Source organism: Corvus brachyrhynchos, unplaced genomic scaffold, assembly GCF_000691975.1.
Source record: "Corvus brachyrhynchos isolate BGI_N302 unplaced genomic scaffold, ASM69197v1 scaffold79, whole genome shotgun sequence".
Lineage (NCBI taxonomy): Eukaryota > Metazoa > Chordata > Aves > Passeriformes > Corvidae > Corvus > Corvus brachyrhynchos.
In genome coordinates, this window is record NW_008240023.1 from 447,798 (window position 1) to 467,107 (window position 19,310).

At 50.8% G+C, this 19,310-nt stretch overlaps 1 protein-coding gene across 1 annotated transcript in view; it reads left to right on the forward strand.

Annotated features, from left to right (window-relative positions):
• Positions 1 to 3,408: 3,408 nt before the first annotated feature.
• Positions 3,409 to 19,310, forward strand: part of HDAC4 (histone deacetylase 4) — a 148,335-nt gene continuing 132,433 nt past the window's right edge. The window contains exon 1 of the mRNA XM_017743406.1: positions 3,409 to 3,658. Coding sequence (XP_017598895.1) covers positions 3,637 to 3,658 — 22 coding nt within the window. The 5' untranslated portion in view covers positions 3,409 to 3,636. The remainder of the gene's footprint in view (positions 3,659 to 19,310) is intronic.

Sequence of the window (19,310 nt, forward strand, 5' to 3'; positions counted from 1 at the left end):
GAGGAGAGCTGGAATTACTTTTCATCCAGGGAAGGTGCCTGATAGGAGCTGGTGGTTTGCTGAGACACCAAACCAGTAAGAAACGAGGCGCTTTGGCAGAGGCTGCAGCCCCTCGGTCCTGCTCTGTGCTGGCTGCAGGTAGAGGCTCGCTTGGGGCGGGGACAGGGAGGTGCCAACGTGCTCAGAGCACGGCCACCCTCTGCTCCAGGGATGTGCTGAGGATGCAGCTGCTGCTGCAGCAGCCCAGTGGTTTCAGGGAGCCTGCGCTCTCAGGTGTGCCCTGCCAGAAGCAGGCTGAAATAAACAGGTGGTTCCTTGTGCTCCTGTTGCTGAGTTTGTTAAAAATCCAGCAGTGACCAGACTCTGAAAATTCTCCTGCAAGGCAGGAGGCTTGATGATCCCAGTCCTGATCCAATAATGTTTTACACACCTGCTTGTTCGAGCCTGCAGTTGTGCTCGGCAGTGCCCCATGTCCGTGGATGCTCCCCCGAGCCCTCCCTTTGCCCTGTGCCCAGGCAAGTGCCAGCCCTGGCACGGCCACCGTGGCCCCGCGTGCTGTCTGCCAGGACAATTCCCGTAGCCAGCAGTAATCCCGGGGCTCGCGGCGCGCTCCGGTGGCAGCGGCCGTCCGTGCCTGGCTCTGCTCCCAGCAAAGCCTGATGTGCCCCCGACCCCCCAAAACCCAGGGCTGAGCCTTGCTGAGACCCGTCTGGCCAAGGCAGTGGGGTCTGAGGTTCCTCCTGCACGCTGGGATGGCAGCGGGCAGGCGGCCCTGAGCCGGTGCCGGAGGGGAACGTGCCTCTGGAATGATGCTTGGGGTGCACTCGCTGTTCCTCAGGCCAGAGGTGATTGTCCTTGTCCTGGGAGGCACTGGAGTAGAAGTTAAACAAACTCGGGTTTGTTTTCCTTTTTAATCTTCTTTTTTTTTTTTTTTCCAAAAAAAAATGGAAAACCCTCCAGACCTCCAGAGAGCCGAGGCATAGGGACAGGCAGCATTTCACTCCTTTCAGTTTAAGGAGTGTGTTCCTTGAGACAGTGGCAAAAGGACACATGTACACGGGAATTGTTGCAGGTGGAGGCCTGGCAGCGGCTCTTTGGTCTGCACTGAGGTCAGTGCAAGGGCTACCTGAAAATTAGAGTTTGGGAGGAGGTCACTTGGGACGTGACTGCTGTGTCCTGGAGAGAATTGTGGAATCACAGAGTGATTGGAAGGGACCTTAAAACCCATCTCATTCCATCTCCTGCCATGGGCAGGGACATTTCCCACTATCCCAGGGTGCTCCAAGCCCCCGGCCTTGAACACTTCCAGGGATGGGGCAGCAGTGGGAATAGATGAAACCATTAAATGGTGCTGTTGAATGGATTTGGTGCTACTGATTGAGTCCATTTCCTTTGGGAAACTTCCCACTGTTCATGCTCACATTTTCATTCTTGTGCTGGGAAAATGAGGACATGGGGATCTGGTAACTCCACTCCAAATCCTTCTTGTCTGCAGCTGAGATGGCTTATGCTACAACAGTACCTGCTGGTTCTAATGGAAATAAATTATGTTAGTGTCTTGCTAATGCCTGGTCTAAGCTGACCCAGCTCTGTTTAGCAGGATGTGCTCATTAATGGGACTGGAACATCTTGAACATTTGGGATGGCAGAGACCTGCAGGGGTTAGAAATGACATTTAAGTGATTTTCTCTTGAATTTGACGCGTACCGTGGAACGCGTTCCAGGTCTCTAAGAATGCAAGATGGGCAGAGAGGAACTTGGAGAGTGGTGATGCTGAGACACTTGGGCTGCAGAGAAACAGCCAATTAAAGAGGGCTTTTAATGAAGCACAGCGAGGAAGGGACTGTGTTCAGCACTGCCTGCTGGGGCGCTTTCCTGCCCTGACCTCAGAAAGCCCATCCTGAGCGACTGTGCTGGTGCTGGAAGGCTCAGACCTGGTTTTGCTTCTTGGAAAGGAGCACACAAACCCGAGCGTGCTAAGAGCTCTTCCAGGAACAGCCAGCACTGCCTGAAACACTGTGGCACAGCCCTGCTGTGGACAGATGCTCCTTGTGCAAGGCAGGAGCAGCTCCCATCGCAGTTCCCATCACAGTTCCCATCGCAGCCGTCCCCCGCCCCAGCGCTGCTGGAGGGCACCACTCCTTTTGGGATCTGCTGCCAGAGCAGTTTGGGGTGAGCAGAGTCAGCTGGATCCGTAGGGATGGGTTGGAGCTGGCTGCTGACAGCAGGGTGACCTCATCCCAGCGCTGGGTGATGCCTGGCCAGGCAGGAGGAGCTCACCCCGTGCCCCTGGTGCCCAGGAGGGCTGAGCTGCTGGTTCGATGGTGTTTTATGGTGCAAAGAAGGGAAATCACCTGTGGCTGTGGGGTGCTCTGCATGAAGGACACAGCTGGGTTTAAGCTAGGTCAGCTGGCTGGGAGCAGAATCCCTGAGATACTCTGCCTGTGAAACAGGGATGTCCAGGAATCCCAGAATGGTTTGGGTGGAAAGGGATCTCAAAGCCCATCCCACTCCACCCCCTGCCACGGGCAGGGACGCCTTCCACTCGACCAGGTTGCTCCCAGGCCCCTCCAGCCTGGCCTGGAACACTTGCTAGGATGGGGAATACTGGATGTAACTTGGTACAGTGCCAAAAAGCCCCTGACCCCACCCAAAACAGAGCTTGAGCGGGTTGTTTCGGTGCAAGGGTGGCTGGCTGGGTCAGCGTGGGTGCCTCAGGTGGGCTTTCTCCAAGCCAGGGTACCTACTGCTTCTACACTTCCAGTTTTTGGGGGGCAGGGGTCAGGGCTTGCTGACTCTGGGGGTTACTTCCCCTCTGTTCTCTCTCCCTCCCTTTAATATACAGCTTCAAAATAATTGGGAATGGTGGATTTTTTTTCCCCTGGGGCAGTATGGAGCTGCTCCTCAGTAATCTGCTGGAGGCTTGGGTAGAGTGGGAGTGGAATTGATTGTGTGGGTTTTTTCCTTCCTGCTCCAAGACCACTTCTTGGCACTGAGGAATTTTTCTTTAGACTTCTTCGGGGAACAGATGCGTGAAGTACAGTTACCACTCATACATATGGCTTTTAAAATATGGAAGCTGTTGGACTGAAGTGGCTTCATATGGTGCTGTTGGAGGATGAGAATTAACATGGAATTTTGGGTTTCTGAGACTTGAATGTGTCGTTGGAAAGTGTTGTTTTTTTTTTTATTGTTTTTTTTCCTAAATAATGTTAAGTATTAATCTGCATCTTTATGGTTATTAATCAAAATAACATTTACAACTCTGAAAATTACTCTCTCTGCAACCCTTAATGCCTAAAATAGCATTGTAGTTTAATCTAGGGGATAAACAGGTTACATAATGTACAATTTAAATGGTTCTTAATCTTAATTTGCTAACGCAGACATCTTTTTCTTTAATTGCAGGTTCCCATTTTAAAAGCCATTGGAAGATACTCTGCCACCCTCTTGGATTACTTCCCATACAACTCAGCATGTCACTGTGCCCTGGATTTTACAAGGTGGCCATGATTTAACCCCCCCTTCCCATTCCTATGTATTGGTGAAGCACTGGAGCTCTTTCGAGCTGCTGTTACTCCCGCGGAAACTGATCCGTCTCGAATCCCTTCTCCCAAGGACTAGACATTGCCAGCAATGAGCTCCCAAAGCCATCCAGGTAAGGGCAGGGCCGCTTGGGATCCCAGCAGCGACCCCAAGGCACAGTTGGCTGCATGGACACGCCTTTTACCGTGCTGAGAGCATCATCCAGCCCCGCTGCCTTCGCTGCTTTTGGTGTGAGGCTGGAAAGCGCTGTTGCTGTTACCAGGAGTTAACAGGGAAGCTTTACCATGTCAGGTTTCTATAATCGTGCTAAAATTCGGCTCTCTAATTGTTGCATCAGTGCAAATTGTTGGTATTTTCTGAGTCATTAGCCAGATGTTTAATTTGTTAAATCAGCGTTAACGATGTGCAGTGTACCTCCCAGGAATGGGCATGGTTCTGCTGCTGCCTTTAGTGATACTTAAGAAAACCCTTTGACTTTTAAAGTACTTTTTAATAGGAAGGAATAGTTTTGCTGGAACAAAAGTCAATTGATCCACCTCAGTGCTGGCTGGGGGATTACCCCTAATGTGTCTTGCAATTGGAGGCGTGATTCATCACTACCAAATGGTGCATTGCTGTCTGTCAGCAGGCTCTGTAGCTACTCGGTTACCTGCTTTTGAGCTTAAAGGTGCCTCATACATTTGTTTTTGGGGAATTTGGGGCAACTTTTGTGACAGGCAGAGCTTTGTAAGAGGAATTTTAATGGTGCTTGGGCTGTTTGAGTTTATGGTACAGAACTGGCTGCTGGGAAGCAAATAATCCAACAACAACGGGGCACGTGGAAGGACTTACTTAACTCTGCCTCTGAGAGATTACTCTGTGACTTCAGTTTAATCAGGGTTGGGTTAACAAGTAAGGCTGAAGTGCTAAAAGCCGGAGAACAGCTCCTAAGATTTAAGGAACTGCTTATTTGTGGGGGAAGAAATCCTGCAATAAATAGGGGTGCTGGAGTTCACCGGCAGCAGGGGTAGATCCGACCCTCTCCTCACGGCTGAAAGGAGTTTGTAAGTCTCTAAAATCATCACAATTATCAAAAAGAAAAAAAAGGTGGTCTCTGCTTCCATAATGTAGCAGCCTTAGGTTTTGCGACTTGTTGGCACTATGAGGAACTGGGAAACTGAAGTGTGTTTGCATGAGTTCACCTGGGCCACAAATGCAGAGCGGTGTTTTTCAGGAGCTCTGCTCTTCAGATAGCAGATAATTGTTGTTTCAGTGTTTTCCTGCCTCTGCAGTGAGGCTGGGCAGCTGGGGCAGCCTGCTTTTCTCTCGCCGTGGCGGTGGGACGCCTGAAACATCCACCTGCAGTCCAAACCCAACCATGGCTATTGCTTGGCTCCTTGAGGAGCAGCTCTCCAGAGGTTTGGGAAGTGCTGATGTCCTTCCTGGCTGGGCTGTTACTCAGTGGAAGCCTGCTGCTGGTTTTTCTGGCTTTCCTTTATAATTCATTGCCGAACCCTTGTTTCTCCTGCCTCTTTCTGCTGGGTCTGCTGCTTCGGCTCAGCTCTAAAAACCAGTTTGAGCTTCGTTTTCCCAACAACCCTGTCTAGAATCGTGCTGAGAAGGGCGGTCTGACCATAACCCAGGGGTGCAGCAGCTGGGCAGGATGGTGTTGGACATCCGTGTGCCCTTCCTGAGTGCTGGGTTCTGACTCTGGTTGTATTTCCAAGGGCTGGGCTGGAGCTCCGCCGTGTTCCGTGGTGGCTTTTCACCCCCGGTGTTCCTGTCGCTCGTTTCTCTTTCAAGAGTCAGTTGCATAATGAGGAGCAGAAACATTTCCCAACCCTTGCCAAAGATGACATCTGGACTTCTCATGTCAGTTATCGTAGCCACGGTGATTATACAGCTACAGGTAATTATCCCTAATGATGGGCATTGTTTAAGGGAAGGCTCTGGCTTAACTCGAGAGCCTATTAAGCCTTGCTTCAGTGGGTTCAAGCTTTCTTCTCTAATCTTCTCCAAGCCCAGCACTAATGGGATGTTTTAGGAGCTGTGCCATAAAGTTGTTGCGGCGTAGATGAATGGAAGTGGTTTGGGTTGGGTTTCTTTCTGTGCTTTTTTGATTTTTCATTTCACTCTGCAAAGCTCGTATGAGAAGTGTCGGGCACTGAGGGCTTCTCGCCCTCAGGTGAAAGAATTCGGAGGAGATTTAAGTTGGCTAAGAAAAGTGTGGCTTCTTCCCCCCTCACTGCCTCCTCTCTTGTTGTGGTTTGGAGTAAGATTCCTCAGGGAACAAGAAACAGCTTTTGGAGAAGAAGAATACCCAGGTGGGAGAAAACTTCCAGTGGCTAAATCAGTGTGAGCCCTGGACACAGGGTAAAGACCTCGAGCTTTGTTTTCTGGGCTCTCCCCACGGCCTCCTTCTTGAGTCTGGGCTTGGGACCAGCAGCTCCTGTGCACACGCGGAGCAGGAGAAGCTGGTGGGCTGCCGGTGCCCCTCGTGCCGCGGGCACCATGCTGGTGTGGTCCAGAGGAACAAGCAGCTCCCTGCAGCTGGCTGGAGGTGGGGAAAGGGGCTGGATCTGGCTTCTGCCCGCGGTGATGGGAGCAGGAGGCTGTGCAGATCCAGTCAGGACCGAGCTGGGAGGCGTCACGCGCCCTTTGGCTCCTGGCAGAGGAGTCGCCGCCTCTTCCAGCGCTGGAGCAAAGCTGGAGAAAAGCGCTGGGATTGTGCTGTGAAGGCTCAAGTTGCTGTGAAGTATAATTAAGAAAATTAGGCTAATTAAGATAACATTTAGGATTATGACAAAGCTTGGGGGGGCGGGGGAAAGCGTGTTTAGTTTCACTCCTTAGCCTGGTAACGTTGGCCACAATTTAAACTTGCCTCACGTAACCCGTGGTGCTCACCTTACCCAGGCTGACTGCGTTGTGGGTAGTGTGGGGTTTTTTTATAGGGGTTTTTTTGTGTTTTGGGTTTTTTCCCCTCTCTTATTGACCTTAAATGATTCCTTGCAGTCTCCTTCTACCTCCCTCCTTAATATTCAGTGGCTTGAGTTTCACTGTCGTTCGCTTCTTTAATCAGTAAAGATTGTTCTGCTGATACTAGTTATACATAAAGATTAGTTTTAAAAAACCAAAACACTTAAAGTTAATCACTCAACTGATTTGTATTTGTTTAAAGTTCACTTTCCTTTGTAAAAGCTGAAAACCTCCATGTTCAATGAAGCATTTTGTTTATGAAATGTTATCTTGCAGGAATTAACCAGTCTGAATGCAAATGCTCCATCCTTTCTTCAGAGCCACTCTTGCAGAGATGCAAATTTCAGCTACATTTTGCAGGGCTGAATGTTCGATAATTAGGAATATTGAAGTTTTAAGAATGAGCTGCCTGGCTGATAGGGGAAAATCTGCAGCAGGGATCATTAAGGCTGAGAGGAGCTCCTGGAGGAAGCAGAAAGCTCCAGGATCACATGGCACCGGGAGAACGAGTTAGGGAGTCACGTACTGTGATTTGCTGGGCAGATAAGGACTTTTGTACGGGGCTTTATCTGCACCCAGCCACTCTCCTCCCCTACTCCAGGGCTCGGTGAGGCATGGAAAGCCATTTCATGCAGCACACAGAAGAGCTCTCCCCGTGAGCGTCTCCCAGCGTTTTGCACCGCCCAATAAATATTTGATGCGTTCTCTTTTTAAAGATTAAGAAGTTTCTGTGGAGATGCATTTCAAGCCGGCTTTAAATGACACTGACCTACTTTCTGGCAGTAATGAGGCTGTCGGGGGAAGTTATCTGGGGGCAAGAGCATCATTTCAAATAAACACAGGGGCTGTGGGGGTAGATTCCAGCCCTCCTGCAGCAGGGCCAGGGCAGGTATTGGCTGTGGAAGAGCATCCGGACGTGGTGTATCACAGAGTCGTGGAGTGGTGTGGGTGGGAAGGGGCCTTAAAGCCCATCCCATCCCACCCCCTGCCATGGGCAGGGACACCTCCCACTATCCCAGGTTGGCCTGGAACATTTCCAAGGAGCCCTGCTTCCCCTTACCAGTCTGGTGCTCTGCTTTTACTGGATTATTCTAGACTGGGAATTCAGAGGCTGTTCCCCTGAGCAGTCTGGTCCCCCAGTTTTGGGGAGGCCTTCGGGGTTGTCTGTGGAGTAAACTCAGTTAGAAGAGCTGAGAACTCCAGCAGATGGGAACTGGCCATGCCTCCATTCCCTTTTCTTTCCCCAGCCCACAACAGAACACCTATTCCAGCTGCTTTCCTCTTCGTACCTACGTGGGAGCTGAGCCTGTCCTGGATTTCCTCTAGGAACAGTGTCATTCTGAGGTCCTTGAAAGTTTTCAGTCTGCTCACACTAAACCTGTGAAGTTTTTCCTTTCTGGAGCATCAAATAGCTGGGACTTTCTGTGCAAGGGTTTTACTGTACCCTCAAAAGAGAAGAATTGTTTTGTGCTTCAACTTGGGGTTCAAGTTGAAGTTCCTGCTAGGTCAGTGTCCCTGCCAAGTGCATTCCTCTCATTTCTGCTTTTTCTTTAAATGCAGTTCTCACACTTAGGAATTCTTTAAAAGCCTGTTTCTAAAGTAAGTTTTTTAGCCTGTGATGTTTCCTGCAGTGCGAAGATGAGAAGCAGGTACTTGTGATGAGAGGCAGAGAACTCTGGATTATTTTGAATGAAGTACAGGGTAGGAAAAGGATATATAAAAAGGTCGTACTTTTAAAGTCAGGAGATTCTGTAATAATGGTTGAGATAGTCCTTGGGATCTTGTGTCTCACTTGGAAAGGAGACAAACCTTTTTCTACGAGGTGTTACTACATTTTTGTTACTCACTTTTGGTCAACCCCTGTTTGCCCATACTTCCCCAAATTAAGTTAACAAGGAGTGTTTTCTCAGGGTTTGTTTTAAATTATTCAGCTTATCACCTTTGGGGCCAGGCTCTCACAGCAGTGAGGCTTGTTGGGGTGTCCTGGATGTGCATAACTGGGACAGAGCTGATGGCAAAGGACTGTCTCAGTCACCCCGCTGATTCTGAAAGTGATTTGAGAGCAGGGGCAGAAAATCCACTTATTCCCAGAGGGATGTCAGCCAGACAGGGCACTCTGCATCCTTTAAGTCTAGGACTGGCTACTTGTGCTTGGCAGGTGCTGCTCACCCTTGCTGCAAAAGGGAAAACAGGGCTTTATTTCTGAGAGCTCTTGGTCAAACTCTTTTGGAGATTTATTTTTATTTGAAGATGTTTCCATGTAGGACCCGAGGGAGTGGCTGGAGCTGTGCCAGGGCAGGATCAGGCTGGAGAGCAGGGAAAGGTGCTTCCCCCAGAGGGTGCTGGGCACTGCCCAGGCTCCCCAGGGAATGGGCACGGCCCCGAGGCTGCCGGAGCTCCAGGAGCGTTTGGACAGCGCTGCCAGGGATGCCCAGGCTGGGAGTAGTGGGGTGCAGGGCCTGGAGCTGGATCAGTGATCCCCGTGGGTCCCTTCCAGCTCTGGAGATTCTGTGGTTCTCTGATTCTGTGCTGCTGGGTCAGGAAGAAGAGTGGAGAGACAATTGCAATGACGTTTCTTATTTTAGTGTAGTTTTTAGCATGTTTTTTTCATCCCCTAACAGCTGTAGAAACTGCCTTCACAGTCAGAGGATAGCCAGGAGTGAGGGAATGTGGAGTAGCAGGTGCCTGGCTGGAGAATGAACAATTGTGGAGTTGGTAACTCTCCCATCCTTCAGGAAAGGCTTTGCAAGTCCCTTTCTCCCCGTAGCTTGCCATATACCAGGAATTTCCTCCCTCCCCCTCCCTCCCCTTTATTTATTCATTTTATTATTTCTATTTAGGCCATTAAGCAAGAAAGGCCTTGACACCTGCAAGGTTCGAGGTGCCAGGTGGGGTGGTCAAACTACAGGGAAATGGGGCACACAATTTATTCTTCCCTTAAGAAAGCTAAAATTAATACATCACCAGGTCTTCTAAAGCTTTTGTTTCCATAACCAAAACCAAAATCCTGTTGTTTCATCAGTTCCTGGGAAAATCACTGCTTTACCTGCAGTGCCCTGGTTTGCTTTGAGATGCTCAGCAGCTCTTGGGGTTGCCCCTGGGGATTGCTGTCACCCTTTGGCTTGATGGACTGATTTGCTCAGGTGTGGGAGCAGATTTTTAGCCTCTCAGAAGGATGAGGCTGATATTAAATTTCAGCCCTATTGAAAGCTGAATTCCATGCAGGAATAACCCCAGGGGGGCTTTTCTGAGATCCTCCTCTCTCAGCTCAGTTCTTGCAGGAGTTTTCGGGAGCCCTGGAGTGTGTTTGGGGTTCAGTGGGGCACTGCTGATCCTGCTTTGAACCCTGTTGACCCGGGCTTTTCCAGGGAATCCGCAGGCCAGGCTTAATCAGTGTTTGTAGCTGCCCTGCTGCACTTTGATGTAGCAACATCAGCTTTGTTTTGAAGGCTGGAATTGCCAGGCGTGAGGAGGTTCTGCCAGGATGGCTGGGCAAGGTCAGCCTGGGGAGACGGGAGCCTGACCACAGCCACCTGTGGATGCCTGGGGAAGGGGGGAAGGACAGGCAGGATTGTGCCAACAGCCATTAGCACACCCTCTCAACCTCTGGTCGCGTGTGATGTGGATTTTTGTGGGGGGGCTGATAAAGTGAATTTTACTTTTGTTAGTTGTTTTGTTGTTTTTTGTTGGTTTTTTTTCCCCCGTCATTTTGGTTGTACCAAGAGCTGAATAATCCCAGCACTGAAAAACAACTTCCTTTGTTGACTTGCCCGTGAACAAGTGACATTTTGCCAGTGCCACCCTCTCCTCCAGGAGAAACCTCCAGCCACGGAGGCATGGAGCCATGGGCAAGGCAGAGTTGCTTGCAGTGGAGGGGACTGCTGGAAACCCCCTGTGCTCTGTGGCAAGGCTGGCATCAGGGTGCTGGAGAAATTACAGTCGAATTCAAAGAAATCACTTGTTTGGAAAAAAAAAAAAATCAATCCTGACCCTTTCACTATCCCGGAATCTGTGGACTCACGTTGTTTGTAGCTGCTGTGCTGCCAAACGGCATAAATAGCTTTATGGGGCAGACTGTAATGGGGGCGAGGTCTGCTGTGGGAGCTCTGAGCTGCCAGCCTTGGCTTCAGGTACCCTTTGTGCCCTCCAAGGCGCTGCTGTGGCCGTGTGACCCCACCAGGATCAGAGGCGCGGGGCGAGGGCCGTGGGCCCTGTGCTCGCCGTGCTGGGCCTTGGGACTTCTCCTTCCCCAGCTGCTGCTGTCCCTGAGCTCCTGTGTGGTGCCTTTGTGCCGCCAGGCTTCAGCCCGTGATCAATAGCCCCAGATCAATGGGGCTGCGGGGCTGCAGCCAGCCGGCAAATTGGGGGCAGCTGGGAGATGGGGAGCGCTCCCTCGGCTGGGTTATTTGCTCCGAGATCTGAGGGCAGGTGGTTTTTTTGTCTGCTGCTGGAAAAGGTGGCTTCAGTAGTTCTGATCAACGGACAACTCTTCAGGCAGGAAACCCTTAAAGCCTGCTGATGTTAAAATAATCCATTGGGAATTATATTTTGCTCTTCTGTTTCAGCGTTCAAAACTTGCACTTTCTACTCAAACAGACTTAACCCCCTCTGTTAACTGTGACCTTTATTTTATGCTGCCTATAAAGAGAAACAGTTTTAAACTTTTTTTTCCACTCCTGATCTACAAAATGCTTGAGCTGCTCCTGTGGGAAGACATAAAAGCCTGAACTAGACCAACCATCCCTTCTCTGGTCATAAAATCATCCAAAACAGTAAAAAGACCATACACCAAACTCCACAAGTCCATCCAAGTACTGAATCCTTCACGTCTGTCACTTCAGGAAAAACCTCTGAAACTTCCAAGAACTCGCTTTATTCTAACTAAGGTGCCACTGGTCTCACAGAACCTCTGCCAGGGGGAAGCATGTGATCCTCACAGCTTACCAAACCCAGGAGAAGGGCTCTGGCATCTCTTCCCTGCCAGCAGCAAGAATCTGATTGGCATTAGATGGCTTTTTCCCTTCCTTTTTTTTTTCCTTTCCAGCAGGTGCAAGGCCTGTTCTGCAGGCTCGTAACTCTTGACAGGTTTATCGTGATGTCTTCTTGGCAGGTAGGGCTGATGCTGTTCCTTCAGTCTGCATTAAGGATTCTTTTCCTTTTTATTTTTTGCCTTCAAAGTGGAGCTCTGTGCAGCAGCTCTTTCAAGGAGGTGACGGGACTGTTGCCTCTGCTTTCCTTCTTTTTGTCCGGAATTGCAGCAGGTAGAGCCAACTCACAGGGTCATCCCACCTCCACCACCACCTCCACCTCCCCCAAATATACTTGAGACCCGTTGATCTGGACAAACACAGCCCCAGGTTGTGTTGACAGAGGTTTGGGAAAGCTCTGATTTATTCCTCTCATGTATTTTCTTTCTCACAAGGAAAGTTACGCAGGACAGTTCTGCTCAGGCACTGCCTGATTCCTGAGTCTTTCTAAAGAAGCTGCTGGGTGAAAGTTGCCCTTTTAATTTTTTTTTTTTCTTTCTCTCTCTTTTTGATGGTGTTTGCCATGGGAGACCTCAGCCTGTTGTTTTTAGCAGCTCACCAAAGCGCTTAAAGAGAATTCCTCCTCCTCCACTGATTAATTTCTGGCATGGAGCACAAAATAGCTCTTGCGTCAATAAATCGTCACAACCTTTGCTTGTCTCTGTCAGCGTAAATACAGTTGGACTCTAACATGCCCCAAAGTAGGCCAGAGGTTGCCAATTTTGCAGCTGCAGAGTGGTCAAGTCCAAGAGTGCCTGCTTGGGGCGTCAGAGCTGCTGCAGTTTGTGTTGCAAGCCCCTCTGGCCCCCTCCTTAACCCCTCCTTTGGGCTCTGCTCAGGGACTCCCAGCCCTCCTTTCACCGCTTCACCTCCCGGCACCTGAGGGGCTCCTTTTCGAGCTGCTTGCTCAGACTCCTTTTATTTTTATTTTTTATTTTTTACTGGTAGTCCCAGTGTTTGCTTTTGTCGGGGAGACCGCGGATGGCAGTTGCACAAAAGAACGTGATGTTTTGGGAAGGATTGCCCAAACCGTTGGGCAACAGGGACTTGATCTTTAGATGTTCCAGCCGCCAGATGAAAGAAACTTTCTGCAAAAGCCATTTGCTGGAACAACTGTTGTGCAAAGCGGGTGCTGAATGCTGCTGGAAATGGTGGGGGGTGAGAAAACCTGGGAAATGGGTGATCCTTCTGCACTGGGATTCTTGCAGGGAAGCTTGAGGGAGCTGCTGGCGAGGCTGGGATGATCCACTGGCAGCTTCTGAGTCAGAGAGTGGGATGGAACCTGCTGGTTCTCCCAGGCTCCAGAGGTTTCTCCCTGGAGAATGCCCTGATGAAACTGCTCGTCTGGGCTTTCCTGGAGCACGTTCCTCCTCCCACTGGCATCGCTGCCCCCACAGCTGCCCTGCCTCTAAATGGAGCAGTTGAGCAGACTTGAGAATAAGAATGATTTAGAAATGTTTCTAAAATTTAGATTTTTTTGTTGTTGTTGTTTATTATTCTCTCAATCTATATCTAAATACAAACACAAAACTGCTGGTGGAGGGGTGGGGGCAAATTCCTCCATATCCCACCCGTGGATGAAAGTAGCAGTTATTTTGGCCAGTTTTGAGAGACTGGCTGTAGCTGCTCTAAACCAAACTGTTTGTTTCGTCACAAACTTCTGCACGTATTCCTTCTGTCCCTGGAAAAACAGCCAGCCTGTGGATGCCAATGGGTCAACTCTGGAGGCCCCTGGAAGGGCAGGCCTCGATGTGATTTGGGTCTGGAAGTACTTCCAGAGGTAGAACACCTATTTTGACGAGGAAACTGTCTGCTCAGAGTTGACTTGCCTTGCCAGAAAGGAGAGCATGGCTTGCTCTCGTCCTGATGCGGGGATTTGGTAAACTCTGTACTTTCTAGGGTTTTTCATCTTGTTCCCTTGGCCTTCCCCTTTCTCCTCTCTGGAGCTGTGAGCTAATATTCACTAATAGATGTATGTGTTTTGGCCAAAACGCAGAATGTGTGCAAAGAATACCCCCCCTGCCCTTTGTCCCCCCTCGAGCTCGAGGCTTAGAGTGAAAATACAGGTTTGGAAATGTTTCCCTGTCGGTGTGTTCACCGCCCGTCCGCGATGCGCGGGGCGGTGCCGGAGGAGCGTGAGGCTGCAGGAAAGGCAGTGCTGGTTGTGTCACCGGGCCTTTCTGGCAGCTGCCTGCCCGTGCCTGTGTTGGGGTGCAGGCTGCGTGGGCTTTTCCCTCTTTTCCCTGCCAGGCAGGCGTTGCTGCTGATGCCAGGGCGGTGTTTTGGCTCTGCAGCGGGCGCCCACCACCTCCCGCCCCCCTGACGTGGCTCCGCTGCCGCTCAGCCGTGCGTCTGTCCAGGCTCCTCCTGTCTGAACTGGCCAGAGGTTATTCCTTAGGGCCGTGCTTTTCCCCAGCCTGGTGTGGGCTCGGGGTGTTGGAGCCTGCTGATCACACTCACACGCTCATTTCCCCGTCTCTCGGATGTCTGTTGTGCAGGGAGTGATGTGGGGGTGAAGACAGACCTGCAGCTGCCGAGTGAAGCTGTGCCAGCTCAGGGTGTGCTTGGCTTCTCCTTCTCCCCAGGACCTGGGCGCTGCAGAGCTGGAGATCCCCTACCCCCACTGATCCGGCTGGGGCATGGGGTGCTGAGGGCTGGTTTGGGGAGCTCTCTGGGCTGCCTGTCACACACTGAGGAGTCTTTGACTTCCTTTGTGCCTGAGGTCAAATATTTTCCTTGTAAAGCACTGGAACAGGCTGCTCAGTGGAGTTGCCGTCCCTGGAAGTGTTCAAAGAAACGTGTGGACTCTAAAATTCCTAACTTCCTTCCCGTTTTGGTTTGTACTTGACTGTTGGAGCTGCTTTCCTCAGGAGAGGCAGGCAGGAGAATCCCTTCAGGAGCCACCAGTCCCTAAAGCTGCATTCTGTAGTGGCAGCAGCCACTACTGGCTCTGCTGTGGGATGAGCCCTCCCTCCCAGGGAAGGTGAGCTGGGATAAAGGAGCGTGGCTGTGGTGTCTCGTTTGGCTTTTCAGGCTGCTGAAGCCAGGGAGCTCTGCAGAAGGAATTTGTTTTTATTCAGAAATAGTGATGTAGTGGCTGGTTTTTGCACATCAACATTTGTGGCTTGAGCAGGCAGAGGTATGAGACACACTTGTGCTGGGAGATTAGTCCCATCACGCTAGAAACTCCTTTTCCTCTTGCAAGAAACACCTGGGGGACTCTTTCTTTTGGGCTGCAGTGGGTTTTTCTCCCTCCCCCCCCCCCCCCCCAAACCTTCAACTGGTTTTATTTTGCAGTAAGAAGCAGTAGGTAGTGTTTAGGAACCATTGTTGGTGAGGTTGTATCTGGCAAAGATACCATCTCAGCTTTCAGAGATTCTGAAAGAGGCAGAATGCTCCGTATTCGCTCCTCTAATATTTTTTCTTGCTGTTTCCCACCAAGCCGGTGTTTTCATCGTGTCTGCGAGCTTCACTGCTTTTGTCACATTTGCAAGTTGTTAATAACATCTCGGTTTGTTAATATATTCTCGGTATTGGCAAATTCTCCGTGATTTATCTGCTTAGATCCGCGTTATTTACCGCTCTGCCTCTTCCAAGTTAATGATTCCCCTGACTAAGGATACCTTTGTGCACAGGGGAGATGCAGGGAGGAAAAATTTGCCTGGGATATTTCTCCTCCCAAACCGAAACTAGGGGAGACTGCTGGCCACTTCCACTGAGTCCTTTAATTGGAACATTTCTGACTCGGAGCTTCCACGTCTCCTGGCTCAGGCCTTGCATGCAGTCAGAGGCATTTAAGCTGCGCTGTCTCTGGTCTCCAAATCGTAATTTCAGCTCAAGCCCCCTTTTTAGATGCTGGGAAAATGGAATTGAGCTGTGTGAGGTGTTTTACCCCTCTGTCCTGGGCTCAGAAATGCTGCTGTGGGTGCAGGGTGACAAACGCTGCGACGCCTAATGACGGATCACCCCGAGCATGCCATGCCTTGATTCACTGTGCAGCTTCTTGGAGCTGCTGACCTCGGCCGAGTGCCCTTGGCCGTGCCAGCCCAGCCTCGTGCTGGCAGCTGGGTGATGTTTTGTCTGGCAGAAGGGAAAACTTGGTGCTGGTGGGAAGAGCTGAGAGGGCAGAACGAGGGCGTGCGCTGGGTTTGGGATGGCCAGCGGTGCCTGGCGCGGCCGTGGTGGCTCGTCCCTGGTGGCAGCTCGTCCCTGGTGGCCAGAGGTGCCATCAGTGCCAAAAGCTCAGGGGGTGCAGCCCACATGGCACCGGGGCTCGCTGGCCACGTGTGGCTCTGGATTGATTGGCCCGTGCTCTGAATGAGTGGTTGTACACGGAGCGGGCACGTGGCACGGCTCCGCTCTCAGCAGGTGAAGGCACGGCAGGAAAACACCTCCGGCTCGGGAAGACACAATGGCAGAGCGCAGGGAGCTGGGGTGAGGCATGTGAAGGATGTGGGATTTGTGATACCGGAGGCTCAAAGGCAAAAATAGCACCATTTATAATAGTAAAAGAGAAGGCTCCTGCGCTACGCCTTTGCATTCTGCCAGTCTGTAGTGAATGGAGGAGTAGTTTGCTTACAGATGACAAGCAGGGATGAATAAGCACTTAAAATTTTTTGGTGCTGGAGGAACAGCTTTTCCATCTTGGCCTCTGAGCGAGTCGGAGTCTTGCAGTCCCTTTCCTCGCAGTGTCGCTTGCTGCTCCAAAGACAGGCGTTGGGAAGCATGGAACTAAAACTCCTCTCTGCATCCCTCGGCCTCGCCGTGGGGTTCCCTCTTCTGCTCTTGGCATGCTCTGGGACCTGTTCTGACTGGGCTGTGTGCTGATTTTGGAGAGGACCCCTGTGCCACCCGGGTTGCCCCCCAGCAGCTGGAGGAGGTATCCGAAGCACAGTCCACGAACTCCTTCACCAGCTGTAAACATCCCGGCAGCACGGACTAGATAGATCCTGATGTGTTTCAGTGGATGGCCGCCTGAGGATCTCCTGGAGGTGAAATGGCAGAGCAAAAACGTTAATTTGGATGCTTGAAGAAGAGCAGCAAAGTGTGGGTAGCTGTAAGATTACGTCCTGGAGTAAGGAACTGCCCTCCCTTGAGGTGTCAGTGCTGGGGCTGTTGGCTACAGCAACTCTGCCTCTGCTCCTTGCTCTTGTCCTTTGTGCTTAGTTTCCATGGGATTTCCTTGGGACACCTGAAGTATTTTAGTTGTTGGAGTTTTGTAATGGGAGGTGGCATTGTTTGGTTGGAGTTTTTTCCTTTATTTTTTTGCTTTTCCCTTCTTTCTTCCCCTAAGCTGCTCCTTTGCGGGCTTTCTAGGAACCTAGTCCAGGGTGGAAACAGAGGGAAAACCACCTCCTGGTAAGGAAGGGAGTGCATGTAGTGCTGTGTGTTCCTTCTAAGTTAATACTGTTAATTGCTTTCTTGGTGCTTAATTGTTAAGACGTGTCCAGAAGGGGTTCTCTGACCAGGAAAATGTCCTTTTTTTGCTGTTGTGTTCGCCTGAGCTGGCAGCAGAGACACACTGTAGTACCTGAGGAGCAGGCCTCCTGAAAACTGGTGTTTTGGAGCATTCTTCCACTTGCCTGTCCATGACTACCACCTGCACCACTTCTGGTGCCGTCCTCACACCACGGCGCGTGGCTGCGTGCAGATTTGTGTGGGGATAATGTGAGGAGAAAATCCAGCCACCGGCCTTTGGATATCGGCAGGCATTGCAGCAATGTCCATCAGGGCTTTTATTATTTTCATATTTGGCTCCAGCTGAAATGTCAGTGACCTCCTGCTCGGAGAGGTCCCGTCCGCAGGGAGCCTTGGCAGGCGTTTCCCAAACACAGCACGGGGATCTTGCCCCCTCTTACAGGACACATTTTACACCCTTGAGGTGTAGCTGGGAGAGGGTCCCCTGTTTGCTTCCTTCAAAAATAACCTGCAGTGGTGAGGTTGGCAAGTCCCCGTGGGAATTGGTCTCTCCTGAAGGTATAAATCCAGTCCTAGACTGGGCTGTACCTGAGGAAGCTGAATGTTGACCTGGACCAGTGTCCTGCCTGACAGTGACGAGCATGAGGTGTTTATGGCCTCTAAGAAGCAAAACAGGGAGCCCAAAATGAGTATAGAATATAGAGTAATATGTGAGATGAGTTTATAATTCTGGCAGTTTTGGTGCTTGATAATCCGGTGCTTTTGCTGGCCCAAGAAGTGAAGGTAAAGAAGGCCAAGCTGGCAATTAAAGGTGCAAGGAGAAGCTTGGGGGTGACTTAAAGTTTGGGGACACTTGCTGTTTGTGTGAACCATAGAAAATCCTTTGTGAATGAAATTTCCCGTTAATACTGGACTCCAGAATAATTCAGGATTATTCCAGATCGAACTGGAGAGAGAAGCGCCGGAGCATCATGGGCTCCACGATTTTCCAGCTCTTGCTGCGATCATTGCTGCGTGCCGGTGTTTCGGGGAGGGAAGAGGGATTCTGTGGCACCTGTGCTCAGCTGAGTCAGCTTTATTAGCACTGCACGGCTTCCTGAATTGCTGCCGAGGAAGGATGTGCTGTTGACTCAGAAGAAAGCCTGCGATGTCTGGGGACAGGGTCAGTGGAGTGGATGCCTGAGTTCCAGAGCTGGCCACGCACTCTCGAGGCTGTGAATCACCGTGACAGCAGAAGTGAGTGAAAGGTGCCATTTTCTTCAGAAAAAAACCAAACCCCCGATGAGAAGGTGGAGGAAGGCCCCGGAGGTTGCACTCGGTTAGATAACAGGGCAGGGTGGAATTTGTGTTTGCATCATTAAATTTGGCACTGGCTTCACCCGAGTGTTTCGCCCAGCTGTAAGCTCGGTGTGTTCCCTGTGGCTCGCTCCTATGAACTCCGTCTGCACAGCTGCAAGTGCAGACTCAATTCCCGAACTGGATTGGGACAGCGGAGGATTTTCTGCACAGAATCTGCTCTGAAAAACACGCCCACACTCCCCAATCAGCCTCACTTTTCCTCTGCAGGCGCTCGTTTGTCTCCGAGCGCTCTGTCTGCCTCGAACATGCCCGTGTGTGTGGCATAGCTTGAATTTTTATGCCGAGGAATGTAAACACCAAATCCGCACAAGACTTGCCGAAGAACTCCGGGGCTCTGGTGCATCATCTGTTTGTTATGTAACCTGATAGAATGGGAGCGAAATAGAAACCAGATGTCAAGGCAGAGCAATTACAATTTTTCATCTGCGAGTGTTACAGTAAATGCACTTTGTGTTCCTTCTCCCCCTCCCCGAATGGGGTGTTTTATTTGGGAAAGTGCTGCGGGGGACCTCGGAGCGCTCAGCATGGCTCTTGCTTAAAGACTTTGTTATTCTGTACTTGTGTTCTTTTATGTAATTAGAGCCTGTGTGCTACTCCAGATCCATGAGCCAGCGTGTTCCCAACTTGAAATGAGCTGGACACAAGTGCCGAGTCCCGGGAGAGCCCCTCCGCGTGTCCGGCTCTGTGGGTTACACGGTCAAGCTGCACTAAATTTAGCATTCCAAGGGAAGCTGCTTTGCTTGTCATGTTTAAATTTGGCAAGAGAATCCCGTCAGGACAGGTTTGGTGCGGGCTCTGCCGGGGATTCCGGAGCTGGAGGAACATCTGGGAGGGGAGCAGATGGGAGCTGCAGTTAGCTCGTTTGCTCCGATTCGCCGTGCGACGAGGAGGATAAAAGGGAAAATGGATAATCATTGATTCTCTCTGGTGGGGAAATGGATTCTTCCACCGCTGGTTTATCCCGGAGGTTTATCTCTGCTGTATCCCATTAAATAAGGCAAGCCC